This window comes from Phodopus roborovskii, unplaced genomic scaffold (genome assembly GCF_943737965.1).
Source record: "Phodopus roborovskii unplaced genomic scaffold, PHOROB, whole genome shotgun sequence".
Classification (NCBI taxonomy): domain Eukaryota; kingdom Metazoa; phylum Chordata; class Mammalia; order Rodentia; family Cricetidae; genus Phodopus; species Phodopus roborovskii.
Genome location: NW_026126416.1, coordinates 5,209,097 through 5,230,980, shown reverse-complemented (window position 1 = coordinate 5,230,980; position 21,884 = coordinate 5,209,097). Strand labels below are relative to the sequence as shown.

The 21,884-nt window shown below is 54.4% G+C and overlaps 1 protein-coding gene across 1 annotated transcript; it reads left to right on the top strand.

Annotated features, from left to right (window-relative positions):
* Positions 1-5,275: 5,275 nt before the first annotated feature.
* Tnnt2 (troponin T2, cardiac type) lies at positions 5,276-17,174 on the top strand. Its single transcript, XM_051183211.1, has 13 exons — positions 5,276-5,327; positions 6,163-6,173; positions 10,718-10,807; positions 11,053-11,088; positions 11,879-11,912; positions 12,864-12,927; positions 13,164-13,280; positions 13,837-13,914; positions 14,375-14,485; positions 15,755-15,864; positions 16,352-16,442; positions 16,627-16,667; positions 16,952-17,174. Exons 1-13 carry the CDS (start codon positions 5,290-5,292, stop codon positions 16,995-16,997), a joined length of 867 nt encoding a protein of 288 aa, XP_051039168.1. The 5' UTR covers positions 5,276-5,289; the 3' UTR covers positions 16,998-17,174.
* Positions 17,175-21,884: the final 4,710 nt, after the last annotated feature.

The following is a 21,884-nucleotide window of genomic DNA, read 5'->3' as shown; positions in this document are numbered from 1 at the left end:
CTGTCCCTCTAAAGTTTTGCTGGAACTAGAGAGGCAGGGCCCATGGCCAGGAGAGAAGGGCAGAGGCTGGCTGAGCCCAGTGTGGAAACAAGAGAGTGAGTCACTAACACTGTCTGGAAGGGTCCGGCATTCAGGGCTTGGGGCACCTGGGAAGGTGAGCCTGGTCCGTGGAGGTATCTGTTCTTCAGGCTTTGGTGGGACCTGCTGAGGATTCTGGGCATGGAGAGAGCTCAGCTGCCTCCCAACTTACTTTCTTCTTATGGTTTCATCATCCCCTGAGCTCCACCTTATGCCAGTCACCCTCTGCGGGCTGGTGGGCATCAACAGCCAGGCTACAGCAAAAGCTGGGTCCTGATCTTATGGGCCTTTTGATCTAGTGGGCAAGCCAGGCAAAACTGCTTTAACCCCGAGGGGAAACCCCAACGACGCTCCGCACCGGCTCATACTCCTGCCGCCAGCCTAAGGAGTGGCCGGCCGGCCTGGTGCCCACACTCCTCTGGCAGGTGGAGAGCTCACTCCTGTGAGAGGGACACGGCTTGTGGCTTGGGGATCATGGAGACAACTTTCCAGGTGTTCTTTCTGAGGCCTGCAGAGCCTGTCACCTGCCTGAGGTCCCTTGGCCCAGCAGCAGCAGCCCAGAAGATCCCTGTCCCCACCAGCTCTCACCTTCTGCTCCCCAGGACCTAGCTCTGAGGCTCTTGAGGTGACTCTGAGGTTGACTTCTGTCCCCAGCTCTGTTCCCGGCCCTCCCCCCACCCCCACCCCCCGGGCCTGGACTTTGGCATCTGCTTTATCAGGGTTCTCAAGAGGGACAGCTGGTTTCTGTCCCCAGCATATCTGCTCTGGTTTTAAATAGCTTATGTGGGCAGCTGGAGGACCGCATGAGCTTATATGGCACTGGGTACTTGTTCCTTCAGCCCTGTGCCCGGCACCTGCCAAAATAGCAGCCAACACCCCCTATTGTGTCGTTCCCCCCCCCCCCATCTTCTCCACATTCCTCCCACCACAGGGCCCGGCTCTCAAGGCCCCAGCCCACATGCCTGCTTAAAGCCTCTCCATGCCCTGCCCTCGGCCAGTCCCTGCCGAGGCTGAGTAGATAGATACCTCGGGACCCGTGTGCTGCCCCTGTTCAGAGGTAAGACCAGTGGGTGTTCTAGGAGAGGGCAGAGACGGGTGGAAGAACACAAGGGATTCGGCCCTGCAGGTTTCCCTGGTCTGTGCGGGTGCTCACTAGGTTGATGGAAATCCACGAACCCTTCTAGAGTGGAGAACAGCTCCATGTGCAGAGGAGCGGTACCCAGGGCAGACTCCAACACTGGTGCCGTGGAGTGGTGGGAAGTGGGTGGGAGGTCCCGATGCTGCGTGGTTTTAAAATCTTGAGTAGGTTGCTTTCCCTCCCCAGATCTACTTTTCACAGTAGAGAGCCCTGTTGGGCCAGTAAATACAGCGAAACCCTAGCCAACAGGGATCCCCGGACTGCTCTGTCCATCTCCTTGATTCCCGGTTAAGGACCACCCAAACCTTTCTCCTAGAGGCCTAGAGAGCAGGATAAGGCCGTGGCTATATTTGCCAATGAATTCTGGTGACACGGCTCTCGTGTCCAGGGACAAAGATGCTGCCCTGGAAGCAATGGGAAAGGTCAAACATCCAGAGACATGCGGGCCTGATGGGGTTTCTCCAAGCAGATGTGCTATCCACTGGGCGTCCGGGACCGGGTGTGACCCCACTCCTGGAGGAGGTCAAGACTGGCTAGCATGGGGCGGGTGGGGGAGGTGAGTTCAGATCCCTTCTCAGGAGATACGAGATACATTGGAAGGATGTCCCTGGGACCCACTGAGTCCCTTCCAGTGTGACCCTTGCCTTACCCCAACTTGCCCTTGGTGACTTTGCATTGTGGGCAGGCTTTCTGACTTCTGGGTGTAGGGAAGGATTGCTTAGGAGATAATTGCTAAGTCTAAGACATTTCCAGCACATTCCATAGGGAGTCCAGCTGGGAAGCTACCTGACCTCCAGGGCTCCTGCTCTCACTGGACAGGCCCTCCCTCCTCCTCTCAGGGCAGAAGAATCTGAGGGGATCAAGTTGCCTATGCCCCCCCCCTTCTACCCTCTGCTGATTCCTCAGCTAGTCTCCTGGGCTAACAGCTGTAGCTTTAGGAAGGTCCCAGCTCTGTGCTCTGGACCAGGGCTAAAGGACAGAGCCTACATTCCTCAGGAACCGCAAGGCCAGAATCTGAAGCTAATCTATTTTATAGGTAAATCAACGAAAGGTTCAGAGACAGCTAGTGAGTTACCTAAGGCCACACAGTAAAAGCTGGGTTTAAGACTCACATCTTTTGATGAGAGCCCACATTTGGCTTCTGTTGTTTTGCTTGATCACCCATGAAAAGTGACCCCTGCGGCTTTCAGTGGGGGTAGTCAGCTGGTAAGAAGCTGGTGGGGGGGGTAGGGCCCTAGGGTTTGGGTTAGGGTCATCCTCCAGCTTCCTCATCTCTTCCCACTCTGTGGCCCTCAGAGTCAGCCCCCCCCCCCCCGTTTCTTTTCCCAGTCTACCGGCTTAGGTGTGCCCCTCCCCCGGAAGCACACTCCTCTGCGGTCTGTGTGCTGTTTGGGGAGCTTGATGGTGTTCCTGGGGCCAGGGTGGGGAGTCCAAATTGCTCCTACCTCCTCTCACGTCAGCAAGATGCCCAGCGGCTAAGCTGGTGGGAGGGAGGGCAGGAGAGAGCCCAGCAATGATAAGACCTGGGGTAGCCACGCCCCTTCCTCCAAGAGCACTGCCCATCACCCCCACACTCCCAGACTCCTCACAGGCCCTGACTGCTCCCCTGGGGTTAGGACCCAACTGCTGGGCTCAGGGCTGGCCATGCTCATCCTGAGGCCCAGGTGGAGGGCATCTGGTGTTGGAGTCTTCTCTCAGTAGAACACAGCTCCACCCCCTGTTGAGACATCGTACACCTTAGACAGCCCTTTGCCACTATCTTAATACGGGGGTGGGGTGAGGGGTGGGATGAGGGGTGGGGGGGCAGGGTGACACTCTGCGCAGGCAGGGCTGCTGTCTAGAGCTCCCCTTGAACAGCCCCCCCCCCACTGTCTCTGGCCTACCCCGGCAGAGGCAGCGGAGCAGGGACTGGCTGCGCTTGTCCCCTGCCTCGCGGGCCTGGACCAATCCCAGGCTGCAGTGAGCTCTGAGTCTGAGGCAGTCTCCCCTCACAGCAGCTAGCCAGTGCTGCTAGCTTGCTGGAAACGGCCCAGTCTCAGCGTGGGCTTTGTGCTGACCACCAGCTCAACCCAGCAGCTCACTGCCTTTTGTAGATGTGAGTTGGGTAGGGTCTCAGCCCTCTTCCCCTGCTTTGGGATATGCAAGGAAAGCTGGAGAAGGCAGGGGCAGGACCATCCATGTCCCACCAGCAACGGGGGGGGGGGGGGCAGGCTACGGGGGTGGGTGTGGCTTCGGTGAGGCTACGGGGGTGGGTGTGGCTTCGGTGTGGGCAGCAAGCAAGGCACAAGAGGAAGATGGGAGGGCGGGCCTATCGTTAGCATGTTCCTATTGCTCTTGAGCCCACCGCATCGCATCGTGTGGTCCTTCTCCTCGAAACTGGCAGGTTATTGCAAAAAACAGGGGGCGCTGTCCACATTTCAGGCAACGTGACAGTGTCTCTGGGTTAGGCACCGATGCACTTCCGGGAATCGGGTTATAATAATATGGGTAGAAATCGTTCTCAGGCCAAGCACTTTACACTATCTCTAATCCGTTCACTCTATTGCATACACCACAGGGGAGGGGTCCCCGAGGGAATTATGGTGTAGGAAAACGAAATGACCTCTCCAAGGTCACACTCAAGGGCGCCAGATGACTCTCACACGGAGGTCTTGCTCTTCCCACCTCTCCCCCGTGGCTTCTTGCAACTACGAGTCCACATAATTACATCTGGCCATGCCTAGGCATCCACTCACTATCCGCTGGGTCCCCATAAGGCCCCTTAGCCAGGATGCCTGACTCCCTCCATCATTCAGAGAGAACCTGGGTTCAACTGTGCTACAGACGCACCAACACCTCAGCCAACTGAGAGAAGAGAGCCTGACCCCAGCGCTGTCCCTGCCCCAGTTACACTTTGAAGCCATGGGGACAACTTTAAAGCTGGACTCTTTACTGGGATAATGTGGATCAACACTCGCCTAAGAAATAATACAAAAGGGCTGGGGAAATGGCTCAGCAGCGAAGAGCACGCACTTAAAGACCACGGTGGGTTCCTGGCATCCAGGTCAGGGGGCTCAGCTTCAGGGGATCTGAATTCCTCTTGTGCACAGACTCACACACAGACATACACACTCCGTGTGTCCACAGACACATGATAAAAAAAAAATAAAAATAAGAGAAGTCAAAAAAGAGAAAGAAAACAAAATTTTCTTGTGTCCCTTTGTCCACGTTCCCCAGAGAAAACATTTCCAAAACTATATAATGTGATGTCAAGACTCAGGCGCAGACCATCACGATCTCACTTAGACCACCCCAGCTTCACTTGTGTTTTGGGTTGAGTTCTTAGGCAGTTCTAACCCGGGCATGTGTGTGTGTTCACCCCTACACGGGGGACTTGTGACGTTGCTCGGTGGTAAGAGCACTTGCCACCAAGCCTGACGTGACCCCGGGACCCAAATGGTGGAAGAAACAAGCCAGTTGTCCTGACCTCCACACACACGCTCTGTGATACTCGTGTGCACACACATCAATAAATACGTGACTTTCTAAAGGGCCGACAAGGCCCCTTGTGCGTATTTTAATTACTCAACCTCCCCCCCCCCCCCCCCGCTCTCCTCATGAGCTCCGGTGCCTTATTCTCCACATTTTTAATCTTGCCATTTCAAGAAAGTCATAAATGGATCCATACAGCCTACAGCCATCACAGTTGCCTTTTCGAGTTCGTATCCCAGGCCCTGATGAAATAAACATTGAGAACAGAAATAAGGTGCGCTTCGCTAGGGCTCTCTGCTCCCTGGAGAAGTAGAGAAGTACAGCTAACGTTTCTTTGAGAATTGCAAATAGGAATGGAAGGGTGCCTGCTCAGGGGAAGGGAAAGGGTGAACGCTGCTTAGCGCCTTGCTGTGGCGGAAGTATCGCGGTTTGCTCCCTGAAGAGGGAGAAACTGGCTTTGCCTGTGGGCCACACAGTGAATTCGTCCCCCGGGCTTCTTTGAGCTCGCTATAGCTAGGTGCTGCGGAGGGCTCCTGCGGAAGGCATCCTTCTCTTACAACCTGCAATGATGTTTTTCTCTTTCTGGAGGGAGAGCCGAGGCCATGTCTGACGCGGAGGAGGTGGTGGAGGAGTTCGAAGAGTAAGTATCGTATTGGGAGCATCCTGTCTTGTATGTGGTCCCCTCATACCCGGCCCATGGACCCCCCCCCCCCCGCAACCCTCAGTCCTGGTGGGAGTGGCTGCATCGTTTCCAGGACTTGGAGTTTGGATTTCTTCCCTCCCATCCCATCTTTGTAGCTCTGTTTAGCAGATCCCAGACAACTCAGGCTGGGGACTTTGGGAATACAGGGTTCAGTTCCAGGCATTCAGGAACTTTCCTGGCATTCGGGGGGAAAGCTGAGAAGTTGGGGGGCCATTGAAACTGCTACGGGTTTAACAGCTCTCACGAGGCCATAGAGATGCTGGCCTCCCCCATCCATCCTGCCCCAGGGCCCACGAGTATCACTCCTGTTCAGATCCCTGGAAGGACTTAGCAAAGGGATGTGATGTCCAGATGTGGCCCAGGTTGCACAGGAGCTCGGGGGAGAGGGAGACGGGGCACTGGGATAGGCAGAGGTGGCTGTGTGGAGAAGGTAGGCAGCATTTGTAGTCTTGGGAGGAAAGGTATTTCTGGAAAGGAGCTCTGCCTGGGATAGCCACAGAGGTTAGGTGATACGGACCCAGGAAGAATGCTGAAGATGCTTGTTGACTTAGACATTTGCAAATGGCAGGCTAAGGAGGGTGGGCCCTGCTGCTGGGGGCCTTTGCAGGGCAAGCCAGAGGATGGCGTGCTATTTGCCCAAGGAAGGAGTGGATAAGGGGACTGGCTTCAGGGAAAAGTCATGCATGTGTGTGCGCACGCATGCATGCATATGCATCTCTGGTGTGTAGCATGTGCACAGGTTCTGACAGTGTCTTCTTCCTTCCATACACAGGGAGCAGGAAGGTAAGTGCTCACCTGTGTGCAGGCTGATGGAGGACAGTATGGCTGCAAAGTGACCTACCTCTTCTCTCTCTCTTCTCTCTTACCCTGGCCTTCTCTTCTGAACAGAAGCTGTGGAAGGTATGTTCTTCAGGGACATGGGGAGTCAGAGAGTGGTTTTGGGAGGCCTGTGGTTCTGGGGAAACAGCTTGTTTTTCTCTGCCCTGAACTCCTAGCAGAGCAGAGATGTCCCAAGTAATCACTTTGTACACACACACACACACACACACACACATATACACACACATACATATATATGTATACACACACATATATATGTATATGCATATATACATACATACATATATGTCTGTGTGGTGTGTATAAAACATATTTTTACCATTAAACTTTGAAGTGTTATGTAGACAGCGAGAAAAGCATAATGACCCCCCCACACACACATGCACACACTCATCACCCAGCGCAATCATAAACACGTCTTTCATCTTCAGCTGCTCTGAAGAGGCACTCCAAACCATTCCCAGATGCACACGTTACTGTTTCAGCACACATCTCAGGATATGTGGGCTGGAGAAACGGCTCAGCAGTTAAGAGCACTGGCTGCTTTTCCAGAGGACTCGGGTTCAGTTCCTGCTACTTACATGGTGGTTCACAACTGTCTGTAACTCCAGTTTCAGGGGACCTGACACCTTCATCTGATCTCTGTGGGCACCATGCACACAAATAGTGCACAGGCATACATGCAGGCAAAACATATGTGTGTGTGTGTGTGTGTGTGTGTGTGTGTGTGTGTGTATAGAGAGAGTTAAATTAAGACTTAGAAAAAAATAACCACCATTAAACAAACACAATCACAGTGCCATGAACAAACCAAAGAACCCTCCATTGACTGCATTTCCAAACATGGCTGTGAATCTGAAAGTGCGCCATAGCCGGGCACATTTTCTATGGGCATGAAGCTTTATTACAATCCGGCAAAGGTCCATCTTGCTGTCCCCTCGTCTTGGATAGGACGACATGTCACCCTCCTTGGCTTGGGCTCTGCTGTCTCTGGAATCACACTCTCCTTCCGTCCTTCCTCCTGGAAGGCCCGGAACCATCCTGTGGTTCCTGGCTTCTGCACCACCCAGCTTGGCTCACAGGGGTTCAGCAAAGTTAGGTCACATGTAGACACACTGAAAAGGGGCCCTGGTGGTCTAGGGAGCCACACCCCCCGGCTCCTCAGGCTTTCTGGGAAAAGTGAGGGTCCCCTTGCGCCTTTAAACCTGTTCCGGGTCATGTAGCCAAGCACGAGCCAGGAGCAGAAAGGGTCCACAGATGCTACTTCTGAGTTTTTTAGGAGCCATTAGAAAGATCTCTCACCCTGATCCACCCAGCATTTCACCGGTGAGCCAAATCATCAAGCCAAGGCTCTTTTTGTTTTATTTTATTTTGTTTAGGCTGGTCTCAAGCTGTAGCAATCCTACTGCCTCAGCTTCGGTACTGGGATTACAGGCATGAGCCTGTCCAGCTTCTTCCAAAATGCATTTTTGAGTCAAGTCCAGCTGCCCCCAACTTCCTCCATAGAAAGGACACCATCTGCTGGGCATTCCTTTGCCTTGGCAGATTTTCCTCCTAATCATAGCAGGTTCTGGGGTTGGGAAACGGCTTGGGACCTCCAGCCTGGCTGCTACTGCACACAGTAGGTTCTGTTCTGTCTGGGAGTCAAAGATCTCGGTGAAGCAAACTCCTTGCAGCATCTGTGTGTGCCTTACTTGTCCTGAAAGGTTCAAGGCACAGCCTCTGGCTCAGAAAGGAGCAGCTGAAACCTACAGGTCCTTACGGCCTTTGTTCTAGGACAAAGCATCTTCCCACAGCCGCTAAGATCTTCCTCCCCGCCCCCCCCCTCTATTTTGGCTTTTGGAGACAGGGTTTCTTTGTGTAGCCTTGGCTGTCCTAGAACTAGCTCTGTGGACCAAGCTGTCCTGGAACTTCACAGAGATCTGCCTGCTAGCTTCTTAAACTCTTCCTTAAGCAGAGATTTGCATCGAGAACAAGGGGCGAACATAGTCAGCCTCCTCAGATTATGAGCCCATGCCTTCCAACAGGCCGGGCCAGCCCTTTGGTATGGCCTCCAGGGTGGTCCTCCTAGAGGTGATTCTGGGAGTCTGTAGGCATTTTGTGGGATAGTCCCAAAACTCACTCAGGGTAGGAATACAGGAGAAGTTGGAGGGGAAGTGAATTTTTTCCTATTTTCTGAGACTGGGGTCCACTATCTTGCCTGTAGCCTAGAAGCAGGCGGGGGAATGGATGCTTCCAGGGGCCAGGTTCTGCTTGGTGTTAGGCATTCCATTCTCAGTAGTGGTTGGGAACTGAGTGTCATGATGTCTGTCTACTTGAGGCTTGGGGATGTCACTGAGGTGTGAGGCTGTCATATTGCTTGCGTGTTTAAAGCCTGGTAAATGAGGATCTGGGAAACGATAGGCTGATGGATGCTTATTGTGGGAGAGATCACTTACACCAGAAACAGACGACCGCCACAGGTTCCCATCCCAAGGATGCCTCCAGATGCTGTCTGTCTCCGACCAGGAAGTAAGAGAGAGAGCTGAGGTCCAGGACCCCAGACCTAGGCCCCCCAGGTCACACCTGCACCTGCCCCCACGCGCCCAGTGGGTGTGGTCAGTGCTGCAGGTGCAGGGCAGGGTGGATATCTCACTACACGCGTTAGCTTGGGAAACGGAGTTCAGGCCTAACTCTGAGCTGGCGGTGGCCTGCGCAGCCACCAGGCTTTTTGCTGCACACTAACCTGTTCTGCTTTGCCCCCTTTGCTGCCTGTCACCTCCTGCGCCTGGAAGAGGAAGACTGGAGCGAAGATGAAGACGGTAGTATAGCTTTTGCTGTCCTGTTCCTGTCCCCGCTCCTGTTCCTGTTCCTCTGGGCTCTGGGCACAGAGGGGCCGGGGCCCCAGGGTGCCTTGCCCATCCCTTCTTTTCTGTGTTGACTTTTCCATGGAGGGGGCTGTGCTCTCCCTTCTCACTCCACACGTGGTGGATTCTTTCGGCAGGAATGAACCCCAGCTTCTCCACTGTCCGTGGCAGTGTTCCATGCGGGGACCTTCCCTGTTTTGCCTCAGGCACGATGGCCAAGGGGTTAGGGCTCTGAGGGTATCAGAGGAGACTGCAGATAGCTAGAGCAGATGTGTGCTGCTGAGCGGTGGGGTGAGGCTGGACTTGCTCCCAGGGATAACAGGAGGGCAAAGGACACAGAATGGGACTTAATTCTAGGACCAGCTCCCCGCAGTGACATTGAGTTTCCATGTGACCGCTGGGCAAAGGGCACAGGGCACAGGACACAGAGAGATGAAGCGTAGAGTGTATGGGAGAGCTACTGGCATGGTGGCCGTAAGGTGGACCCCATAACTGGCCATTTCCCTCTACCCTCACGCTCCTGGCAAGTCCCCTGCAGAGTTGAAAGCTGTTTCCCCAGACCTCGGTGGGGACCCAGTCCTAGGAAAGGACTTTTCCCTCCTATGGTTCTTTCTGTCGTGAGGTGTTTTCTTCTCCCTCTGCCAAGGGCCGCCACTTGTCAGCCTGTCCATCACTGAATGTTACAAGCACATGTCTGCCAAGCCGAGTCATGGTCTGGATGGCATGCTGCCTCCCTAATCTGTCTGTCCCTTTTGAATGTCGGGAGAGACGGGGTCCACATCCTGCCAAGTGAATGATGAAAATAGAAATTCCTGGCAGCCTTCTGGGTAGCACAACTCTCCAAATATTGGGTGTTCCATCCATCTGCCCAACCTCATGGCTCTGGCTTCTGCTAGGCATGGAGAAGGGTCTACAGAGTTGAAGAGTCCCTGGCATCTCAGTTTAGTCAGAACCTGTCCTGTGCTGCCAGGCACTGAATGGAGCCTCCAGGGGAAAAGTTGGTGAAGATGAAGGAATCATATCCCTGGGCGCGGGGGGGGGGTGGAGGTGGGGGGGGGTGGAGCATTGGAGAGGCAAGCTCTAAACTGGGCAGAAAGAGGCTGGGCAGACCCTCACCCCAACTGGTCCCCAGCAATGGGTCTTGCTGACCTCCCTCACTGGCTCTGCCCAAGGCACCCACCACATCACACGCCCCAACTCAAGTGTCTGGCTTGTCCAGCAGCCTCCAAATGGCACGTAGGTGTCCACACTGGGAAAAGTCCCATTCTGACTTCCAAACTCTGGGAGAGGCAAGTTCAGCCGGATGGTACCCTTCGGTTGGGTTCCACTTTTCCTGCAAAGGAGTAGACGGTGAACCCTTCCTCACTCGGCGTGGATGAGTGACTGAGGTTGCACACCTATGAAACTTGGCTTACAGAGGTGGCCCTGGGCTGGGTGTGGCTAGGGCTCTGGTTTATTTACTTCTGGTCTAAACCAGGCACGGAGCAGCATCCCTTCTGTCATTTGAGGCCGTGGCTCCCAAGTCATGTGAACCGGGACATTACTGGCCCTCTTCCACCCCTCCCCTCCCAGGCTGATCTCTGTTCTGGGGTGCTGTCTGGTTGCTGAGAGATGTTCATTGTGTCTGGTTCACCTCTCCAGAGCAAGAAGAGGCGGTGGAGGAGGAGGATGATGGTGGGGCTGAGGCTGAGCCTGAGGGTGAGGCTGAGACAGAGGAGACCAAAGCAGAAGGTATGCCAGGGTGAGGGGACAAGGGGCTCAGTCGCCCAGGTGCGGTCTTAGCTCGTGTGCCTGACCGGGAGGGGTGGGGCTGGGGGATGCAGCAGCCCGTTTCTGGCTGACGATCATCAACCCAGTGTCTCTTTCATGGTTGACCCTACACTAAATGAAGGGGTTAGCACACCTGGCCATGGGCAATGCCCTCAGGGAAATGAGCTCAGAGCACGACCTCTGTTGATTGCTCGTGTTTTGTTTAGAGGTTGATCCAGATGAAGAAGCCAGAGATGCTGAAGGTAAGTGCTGCTGGATGTCAGCCCAGGAGTTGGGTATGATGAAGGAACTTTGGGGAAAAGTGTACCTGGGGATTCCACCAAACGTTATACCGAAAAGGGTTAGAAGGCAGAACCTCGTAGCTCTTGCAGGGCCTGCGAGGCTCTGAACCTGTGTCTTCTGTCTCGCAGATGTGGCCTTAGAGCCCAGTAGGAGAGGGAACCAGCATCTAGCCCCTGGTCTGTGCAGGGTAGTGAACTCAGACATCACATTCACACCCCAGGCTCCTGATACCCAGACAGTGCCAATGAGGTCTGGTGTTTATAGGGTGGACTTCCAAGACACAGGTGGCTCATGCTGTGGTGACATCATCATCAAGAACCTTGGCCGGTCACTGCCTCTGTCAGTTGGCTCCAGTCACTCAGACACAGGGTAGGGGGTTGCGGGGACAGCCGGCCAGGCCTTGGAATCACGCCCACTGGCTCCCTGGTCCTATGGCCACTAGGAAGTCTAGGGCCCAAAGCATTAAAGCAGATCTGGGAGGGGCTCTCAGGTTGGAGCACCTGGGAACCTTCCCACAAGCCCCTGTGTGAGAGGTAATCTCCCCAGGGCAGAGCAGATGGGAGAAGGTTCTGAGCCTGTAGACACAGCCAGCCGCTCTCTGTGACCTCACCTCCAGGCTCCCTGCGTGTTAATGGAAGTCCAGACTTAGCAGGGTACAGATGGGTAAACAGAGACCCACAGGTGGGCAGCTCAGGCTGGAGCTGGGAATAGTCAGGCTTGCTGACCCATACCTCCTTCTTTCTCCTCCAGATGGTCCAACAGAGGAGTCCAAACCCAAGCCCAGGTGAGTGGAATGCATCTGTGGGATAGCCCTGGGGGCAGGGGCCGGTTAGGGAGGCTGACAGAGACCCCAGTGCATGTGGTATATGGAGTCTGAGCAGGAGCCGTAGTAGTAGGCACAGACTACCGCAGAGGGCTGGACAGGTTTTATACTGCCGAAGATCTCAGCCTGAGGGGTAGAATGGGAGATGAACTGGACCCTGCACTTCACCAATTACGTTCACGAACATGGATGGAGTTACATTCGTCTATAGCATGGGGAAGGGCTAGCCACGGCCTCGGACGGACACACTGCCTATCCCACAGGATGCCCTCCATCCTGGCTGGGGTGGGACCTAGGGGGAAAGGGATGCAAATTTTGGGGAGCCAAGCAGTGGACCCATGCCGCCGACGCAGGCACAGCAGCGTCAGAGAGCTACAGCTTCATCCCATACCTGGATCTACACCTGGTGGCTGAGCGTGAGCGTGGGACCTTTAAGACAGGGAGCATTTCCTTTCCCACAATGCTTATCTTTCCAAGATGGAGCTGTAGCACCTGTGGTGTGGTGTGGTGTGGGGTGTGTGTGTGTGTGTGTGTGTGTGTGTGTGTGTGTGTGTGTGTGTGTTAGCTCTGTTCATCCTCTCTGCTGGTTGCTTCGTGCATCCAGGAGCAGCTCCTTTTAGCTCCTGAAGGCCCAAGAGCACAGGGACTCCATTTCTAAGCTCAGCTCTTCTGCTTCCCAGCTGTGTAGTTTTAAGCCTCCATTTTCCCAATGGAGCTCAGTGCTGCCCCCTTCTGGGATCTGACGAGAAGTGTTCGGTGAAAGTGTGAGCCAGTGAGGTAGACATTGGTGCTGGCGTCATCACAGAGGAGAATACTCCTGCAGGGAGGCAGCCTGGAGCTGCCCGGGAGCACATTGTCCCGTTCCCCCCCGCCCCCTCCCCCGTCGGGTTGACCCTCTACTCCTCTCTGCAGCCGGCTCTTCATGCCAAACTTGGTGCCGCCCAAGATCCCGGATGGAGAGAGAGTGGACTTCGACGTGAGTGGAGACTGCGGGTGGAGTGGGTCAGCCTCAGGTGGCGGCAAGGGCGCTAATGAGGACGTCCGATCTCCTGATCTAGGGGGCGGGGGCTGGGGCGGGGGCTGGGGCGGGGGCAGGCCATTGGCAGGCTGGTGCGGGGTGACAGAGCCTCAGGCTCCAAGCCCTGACAATGCCTTTTGCATTGAGCCCCGCGCTGCACGGGTGCGGCAGGCTCAGCCGGGCTCTCCCCGCAGGACATCCACAGGAAGCGCATGGAGAAGGACTTGAATGAGCTGCAGACGCTGATCGAGGCTCACTTTGAGAACCGGAAGAAGGAGGAGGAGGAGCTGATCTCTCTCAAAGACAGGATCGTATGTGTCAATCTTCCACAGTCCGCTGCAGCTTCCTTCCCCCGCCCCCGCAGCATGCCTCAAGCTGCCAACCTGTTGGATATTGCTGTCCTTGGGTCCCTGCTACCTGTCTATCGGTGCGGATGCTCCTTGCCAACAGGAGACGGCCAGGGAAGAGCTTCTGGCTCTAGCTGGGCCCAACCAAACACCACTGGCTGTGGAACGATAGTCAAATGTCTGTGTTCTCCCTGTCCCTCTTTCCAACCCATGGGGCATAGCTGCCTCATTAACTCAGGAGGCATGACATCTGGATCCCACTCTGAGAGAGACGATTTGACTCCTTGTTTTTCTGTGGCCAACCTACTTTTCTCAGGTGTGCATGGTAGCCACGCATCTCTGGGGCCAGAACGTGGGTATGGCCCTTAAAGGAGACAAGAGAAGCCACTCGGCTTTTCCCACAGAATTGTTTCCAGGGGGCTTTCAGAGGAGGCTCCCCCTGTGGCGGGCCACCTCCCGGTTCCTGTACTGGGGATAACAGCCCTCAGCAGCACACACAGGAGTTCCTGCCTTTCCCTAGGAAAAGCGGCGGGCAGAGCGGGCAGAGCAACAGCGCATCCGAAACGAGCGGGAGAAGGAGCGGCAGAACCGCCTGGCTGTGAGTGAGCCTCACCGAGCCCCCGAAATCCCAGTGCCCTCTGTATCCACAGACAGCAGCCTGAGAGGCAGGCAGTGTTTGCCACAGAAGTCCAGGTCATTGGCTCAGGGTTGACATCACACCAAAGAACTGGACAGACATGCGGGGGCCTTATGCTCATGATTTTAAAACCTGTAGCCCCTACCCCTTCCCTGGCTACATGGGGATGGAGGGCCCCTCAGCCTTGGGGGGTGGGATTTTATAGGCGTGAGTTAGCGCTTCATTAACTCATTCATACAACAATCCATCTACCCATTCTGTAAACTCCAGTGTGCCCTTCTTGTGCTAGAGGGTATCTCAGGAAGCTCCTTGTCCCGTGGGAAGAAAGCTGATCTCGTTCGTAAAGAACACCAGCTTCAACCCGGAGTCCGGTTTTCCTAACCTTGCCATTAATGGGTCCATTTGCCCTCCCTGAACTCAGGAAGAGCGGGCCCGGCGTGAGGAGGAGGAGAACAGGAGGAAGGCTGAGGACGAGGCACGCAAGAAGGCGGCTCTGTCCAGCATGATGCATTTTGGAGGGTACATCCAGAAGGTAGGTGGGACACAGGAGGCGGCATAGGACTCCAGGCGACCTCGGTGTATCCTCAAGGCTACCTGTGGTTGGACCCACGAAGAATTCCCCAGCTGCTGCGGCTGACATCTAAGGTCTCCCATGCTTAGCCCCTGAGCTGGCTGTTAGCCTGACCATGACCTTACTAGGAGGGGTCTGCTAGGGGCAAAGGATAGAACACGAATATGCCTCCTCATGCTGGCTCCCCAAGGTGACTGTGTGCCAGCAGGGGAAGCCTGGGTCCTGGAGCCAGAGCTCTGGTTGGAGACCAGACTCTGCCGTATACTGCAGCATGGCCTGCACTAATCTACAGCCCTGTTTCCTCACATGGCCCGGTATTGCCTGCCCTGCAGCTTCAGAGAGGCAATGGGCTAATGGAAAGTGTGTACCACACAGATGTGGGCGGCTTGCCTGTGGACACTCATGCCTTCCAGATGCCCTGTACCCCCCAGCCCTGGTCAGAGCTGTGGCCTGATTTTCTTTCTTTCTTTGTCTTTTTTTTTTTTTTTTTTTTTTTTTTTTTTTTTTTGAGACAGGGCTTCAATGTGTAGTCCTGGCTGTCCTGGAACTCACCATATAGACCAGGCTGGTCTTGAACTCACAGAGATCCTCCTGCCTCTGCCTCCCAAGTGCTGGGATTGTGCCACCATGCCCGACGAGACCTGGTTTTCTTTATGCGTGGAGGCATGAGAATATTTCGTTTTAGAAATTAAGTCCCTAGCTCTGCCACTGTATGTCTGTCCTCAGAGTGACTGTACCAGGCAAATGTTATCAAAATTGCACTTCCCTAAGCCCTAGACCTGTACTGGGCACAGCAGGCCGCCCCTGCTGAGCAGCTGAATGGCATGACCCTCACTGTCTTCCTATCTCTCTCCCGCCTGCTTCTGTCCGCGTCTCTGTGACGATCTTGGTCTTTCTCTCTGGGTCTTTCTCTCATGGTTTCCTGGTTAGCAAGCTCAGGTGGGTACAAACCCTCGAGTCCTTGTAGAGTGCTCCCTGGGAGGGGGGAGCACTCCCTGCTGGAGGAGGAGTTGTGGGAGGAGGGAGACTGGTAATAGGCCCCTCCTTGGCCCTGCCTCAGTTTCTCAGGGGGAATTCAGAAGGTATCGGTGCGTGTGCCGTGTTGCTAGGGCAACAGGCTAGAAAGCTGGTGTTCTGCATACCTAGCCATACTCCCCAGGGCATTGGGAGGGCCAGGGGTCAGGGAGGAGCCATCTCTAGACAAGTGTCCCTGCTCTCCACCCCCTTCAGACAGAGCGCAAGAGTGGGAAGAGACAGACAGAGCGAGAGAAGAAGAAGAAGATCCTGGCTGAGAGGAGGAAGGTGCTGGCCATCGATCATCTGAACGAAGACCAGCTGAGGTGGGGTAGAAAGCGCTTCCCACCGTCCACCGCCAGGGGGAGTTACTCCCTCACACATTTACCAAGGCTCGTTACTAGGGCTGGCATTGGGCCTCAGCGGTCAGGCCTCCCTGTGAGAGCTTTCTTTCTCTCAGGGGAAGAGAACTGAGCGGGAGGGGGGGGGGCTTTCTCGCCCGAGCTCCTGCTTGCTGGCCTTCACACAGGAGGCCTTCACACACATTGGATTCGATGCTTCTTCACAACTTCCAGGACCCCAGAGCTCTGCCCCGGCAGCCCTTGGTGTCTGTCCCTGACCACTGGGCGCCGTAGCTGGGGCCCAGAATTTCAGAACGGTCAGACCCATCCATCGCACAGGCTGGAGGTGCCCTTTGCAGACCTAAATGTGCAAGGGCAGGCCGGAGGACCGCGTAGGCTGAGCCAGGGCCAGGGTGAAAGCCAAAGCCTGTCTTTATCACCCCTCACTCGGCCCCCACTGTGGCTCCTGCAGGGAGAAGGCCAAGGAGCTTTGGCAGAGCATTCACAACCTGGAGGCCGAGAAGTTCGACCTGCAGGAGAAGCTCAAGCAGCAGAAATACGAAGTGAGCTGCTCACTGTGCCCGCGCTCCTGGCTTGACCTGCTCCTCACCACCGCTGACCCTCAAAGCCCCATTCCCTGTCCCCGGCTGTCCCCAACAATGTTCTGGTGCTTTCCTCCTCCCCCTTTGTGCCCTTTGCCCTTCCAGACCTCACCGGTCGAGCCCAGCTCCATCCTTTTTCTTCCAGATCAATGTTCTGCGGAACAGGATCAACGACAACCAGAAAGTGTGAGTGTCTGTGGCCTTCCTCTCCTCGCACACCCGGCCTCCCTCATCCTGCTGTGAGGCTTCTGACCCCAGAGTGTCTCCTTCAGTTTACAGCTTCCTTCTCTCAGCCTTAGCCACCCCCCCTGCCTGTGCAGCGTGGGATGGGAGGGTCAAGACGGTTGCCATAGCCCACCTGCCTTACAATGTTCATTTCAAACGCTTAGCTTCCCTTAGCCCACCCTCTGCCCCTTTGGAAACTGCTACCCCCCCTCCCTCCATCTGACGGGGTTCTGATTCTCCTGCAGCTCCAAAACTCGTGGGAAGGCCAAAGTCACCGGACGCTGGAAATAGAGACAGGCTGCTCTCGCTGAAGCTCTGCTCCTTGCCAGTGTCCCTGCCCTGAGCATCCCAGCTCTGGGTCCTCCTGGACACCCAACGCAGACTCCTGCCTGCAAAGTGGGAGCTGGGCTAGCTAGCAGCCAGTACTCTGCCTGATCCCCGTTCCAATACCACTCCAGTAATAAAAGGTCAACACACTGCACACAAGGAATGGTATTTATGTCATTTCCCTCCAATGTCACCGAGAACCAGTGCCCTCACATCTGCTCAGCTTGGAGGAATGGATGCCAGTCTGGCCTTCTTTTACTCAGCTACAGGGAAGAAGCTGATGCCTAAGCAATGCACGTACAGTCTCAGAGCCCAGGAGGGAGGTGGGAACAGTGGACAGGGTTTGTGATTTTAGTCTTTGTGAGTCACGGGGAACAGCATACCGGGGAAGAGGCTGTCGCACAGGGAGGGAGTATTCCCCGTGTGAGTCATTTGCTGGGAACAATGGGCCTCTTTGGATGGTTTCCTGTTGTCTTTCTCCTCCTGGCCTGGGCACTAAGAGCCCACTGTCTGAGGGGCAGGGAGCCCTCGAGGGAGGAAGGAAGGATGGTTTCATTGGGCAGCTGTTCAGGCCAGAGCTGCCAAGAGGCTTGGGTTAGTCTGTGCGCCTCGGTTTCCCCTTTCCTGTGATCTGCATATCTTCTAGGCCTTAAAGACCCCAGAGCTAAGAGGATAGCGTGTAGCACAGCTTCTGAGCAGACGGACAGAGAATCCACAAGAGACAGTAGAACACTCAAATCAACAACTCTCTGGGGCAATTCCCCAAAGTGTTTTTCCTGGACCAGCAGGTCTTCCTCCGGCCTCCCTCTACTGAAATCCTTTCTCCTGTTAACCCTTTGACAGCATCAGCAGCTTCCTGTGAGTCCCGTCTCATAACTTTCTCCGTGATCTCTCGGATTCACCTCTCACTGCGCTGAGCATCTGGGCTCAACTTAAGTCTTCTAGCGGACACTCTTAGGCCAGTCTGTTACTACCAGCATCCCTCGTCCTGCTCTCTGGACACCATGCTCCCTGCTTACCCTGAGCTCCGTGCCGGTAACAGACATTAGTGATCAGACATGAAAAGAATACGGTCCTAGGGGGCTTAGCCTGTGGCCGAGGCTTCACTTACTCATCTGTCTCTACCAGTTACTATTCTTGTTGCTGTGATTAAAAAAAAAAAAAAAAAAAAAAAAAACAGACAGAAGTAACTTAAGAAAGGAAGGGTCCATCTGGGTTCACAGTATCCAGCCTTACTTGAATTATCCATTCCACACCTTGATCTTGTTTTTACCATGGAACTGGGTCTAACACTAGAGGTACAAGGATGGCCAAGGTGGGCTGGGCCTCATGACTAACTAAGGGGTGGTGGGCGGGTCAGGGAGGTGGGGTAGGACCAACGCGCGTTTGGCACCCTGACTCCTGCGTGCCCACCTTTCTGTACAGCCCCAGGACCGCCCTCTCTAGTTTTAACCTTGACCACTCTGGGTCCCTGACCCCTTGTCTCAGGAGCTCAGTGCCCATGCCCACTCACATGCATCCCCTGGCTCTGCGTGGGAGTAGTCGAGACCCTGCTTCATCTTGCTAACAGATTCACACTCCCTTATGTTTGCTCTCAACCTTACCTCCTGGGCAGAGCTCCTTTCTACTACGCCCACTTTAGAGGTGGGACAGCTAAAGACAGGGGTCTCCAGGGGGCCATTAGCCCTGAGGTCAACTCTTGAAGCTGCTGACCCTGCTCTGGACCCAGGACTTGTCAAATTCTGGTTCTGCCAAGTCCCGACTCTGGGAGCTTTGGGCAAGTTCTTGCTACTTCTGTTCCCGAGTTCCCCTCCTAAAGGTGGGGTGGTGTGAGGGTTGGACTGTAGCAATGTGTGTAGTGATGAGGGTGGTATTTGCTGAAGATTAATTGCATCGTCAGCGTTAGCCACTACTGTTGCTGCTCTGGCTATCATACGTGTTCAGTTCCTCTCAGGGGCTCAAGGTTTGGGGAAGCCGGCTTGCCACTGTTTTGTCCGGCTGGACTGATGGAGGCTGCAATGGGCAGGCAGGGCTGCTGAGGACTGTCCTTCAGGTACATGGTCAGGATTGTTCTGAGTTGAGTTTGCTTTCAGGCAAGCTTCTCCTAAGACTGTGCAGCATGGTTTCTGGAAAGGCTGAGACAAAAAAACTCAGCTTTCTTGGGCCTATCCTGGTGGGGGAATTGAACTTAAATTGGGGCCCAGAGTCAAGCCCTCTGAATGGGCTCACTTGGAGTTGGGGGCTCCAGAAACCAGACTGGAGTCCAGTCACTCACAGTACAGCCTGACTCACAGTACGTGTCTGACTGAGTGTGACCTTTCTCTGTCTGAGGGTTCTGCCTGTGTAGTAATCGCACCAGGAGGAAGACGGGGTTTGAGAGGGAACATTGCTGCAGACCCTGGCCAGTTCACTCCCTTGCGCTTGGACCTTGCAGATTGAGAAGCATTCCAACCTCCCCCAAATGCAGCACCTGGGTCAGGGTCAGGGTCTCCTGGGAACTAGCTGTGGGGACACCCAGTCAGGGCACAAAGCCTGAGTCCAGGGACTCTGCTCCTCCAGCCCCTTTCCTGCTTTCTCTTCCCCGGACCCGATGGGGGATGTGGGCTCCAGCAGAGAGGCCAGCCTGAAGGGGGCACTCAGGAGCTACAGGATGCACAGGTAGCCTCCTCTTGGTGGGTGACTGCATACACGGGATTGAGCCCTTAGCCCGTTCCTGTGTCCTGGATTGGTGAAGGGCTTCTGGGTCATGGAAGTCACCACCTGGCCTGTTGCAGATGACATCTCATTTCTATTAAGAAGGGGGTCAGCTTTCTTTAAATTTTTTAAAAAACTTTGTGTGTGTGTGTGTGTGTGTGTGTGTGTGTGTGTGTGTGTGTGTGTGTCAGAGAGCAGCTTACAGGAGTCATCTCCGGTCTTCACACTTGGCAGCAAGCTCCTTTACTGGCTGAGCCACCTCGCAGCCCCCTTTACCCCCACTTTTATTTGCTCCTGCCTCTGCAATGCTATTGCTAGCCCCAACGCTCCTCCCTCCCAAGCTCGCTTTGTCCATGTCTCTGTGCCGTGGCCAATCCCTGTTTCTCTGGCCATGTCCGGAGCGCTTCTTGTTTCCTTGGAGAGGCCTCAGATTCCCTACACTGAGAATTTGCCCAGGTTGTGATTCCCCAGAGTCAGCTGTGGGTACCCAGCTCAACTCTTTCTCCCTGGCGTTACCCAGCAGCGCACCCCAGGTTCTCAGCTACAGGAATTTAAATTGCTCTCAGCTGGAGACTCAGGAGAAAAAGGTTTCCACGCTTGTGCAAAGCACCCAGGCCCTGGGGAGTGGGTGTTCACTGTCATCTCCCGGTCCCACCCTGCCCTGCCCCTGCTCCACCCTGTGGCTCTCCACGTAGAGCTGGCCAGGGCTACAGTAGCCACACCTTAAACTCAAGCCAATCTCAAAGTAGTTCCCTCTGGAAAGTCAGGCCTGGACAATGCAGGGCCTGGGCCAGGCTGGGGTGCTCTTGAGGAAAGGGGTGGGCAGGCTTGGGGTGGGGTGGTTCCCAGGCTGAGACCTGCTGAGTTTGTGCTGGGCTAGCAGAACAGAGTGACAGGTCTGAAGGCCTGTTGAGAATGAGCTGTCTTGATTCATCCTCTTCCCACCCACCATGCCCTGCCAGCTCCCAGACGAGGCCCAAAACTGGTATGAAGGTTGGAAGAATGAACATAGTATTTTTTTTTTTTCCTTGAGAATTTGACCCAGGGGACTCTTTAGCCTGGCATCTCCCAGGGAAGGAGGGAATAAGTGGATTCCTCTGAGACACAAGGTATAGTTTATGAGCGATGGATAATACTAATAAATAACATTCATGCCCATGTACTAAGGGTCTATAGCATTCGAGGTACTGTGCTGTGTAAACTCTGATTACAATAGCATGCAAAGTTAGGTCCTGCATAAGTAAATCCATTTTATACACAAGGAAATTGAAGCCCAGAGAAGTTAGGTGACTCATCCTAGGTCACACAGGGCAGGGATTACTTTTATTATGATTGCACATAGGATCATTTCTATTATGATGCTAGGGCTATTTGCACAACACACTTTCTATCAAATGAAGCCACCGCTTGTGTGAAGAAGACAAAAGAATTGTGTTTTCAAGAAATTGCTTAGTATTCTAGCCAACAAGTATCCGAAAGATTTCTGATTATGCAACGTGAAATATATATGTGCCAAAACTTGTCGCAGGAAAACTTGTGTGAAATAATATACACATCTATCAGTTGCAAAGTTTTGATCACTCTCTGGCCAGTCAGATGCTATCACTGTTTGCCAGTCAGGCCACTGCTTGTGAATTAAAGCCCCTATCTTATTTAGCTGTGGCTATCGATTTCCCCTTCTTATGTAAACTGGGCCTTCCTTGATGCTTAGAGCCCTAACACACTCTTTTATAGATCCTAGTGTCCTACCCAACGGATGGACTGAGTCCAGGAGTCATTCCCACTGTAGGTGACCTGGATAGAACTGGATTTGTGGACATCAAATATTGACACGATTGGAATACACGGCAAAACAGACATTGTCTTTTGCAGCTGCTGACGCCTGTGATAAATTAAAGGGATAGCTTTTTATAACCAGCACGTCCTCCCGGCAGCTCACAGTCTGCATGGGGCCCAGGAAAGCAGTAAGAGTGACCCAAGCCATTTGTAGATGATGACAAAAGCATTTCACTATGTGGAATGGCATCCCTGCTCTAGGAAAACAACTTTTCTCCTAATAGGTCACGTGGCCAGGCGTGGTGGCACAGTCCTTTAATGTTAGCACTCAGGAGGCAGAGGCAGGGGGATCTCTGTGAGTTCCAGGCCAGCCTGGTCTAC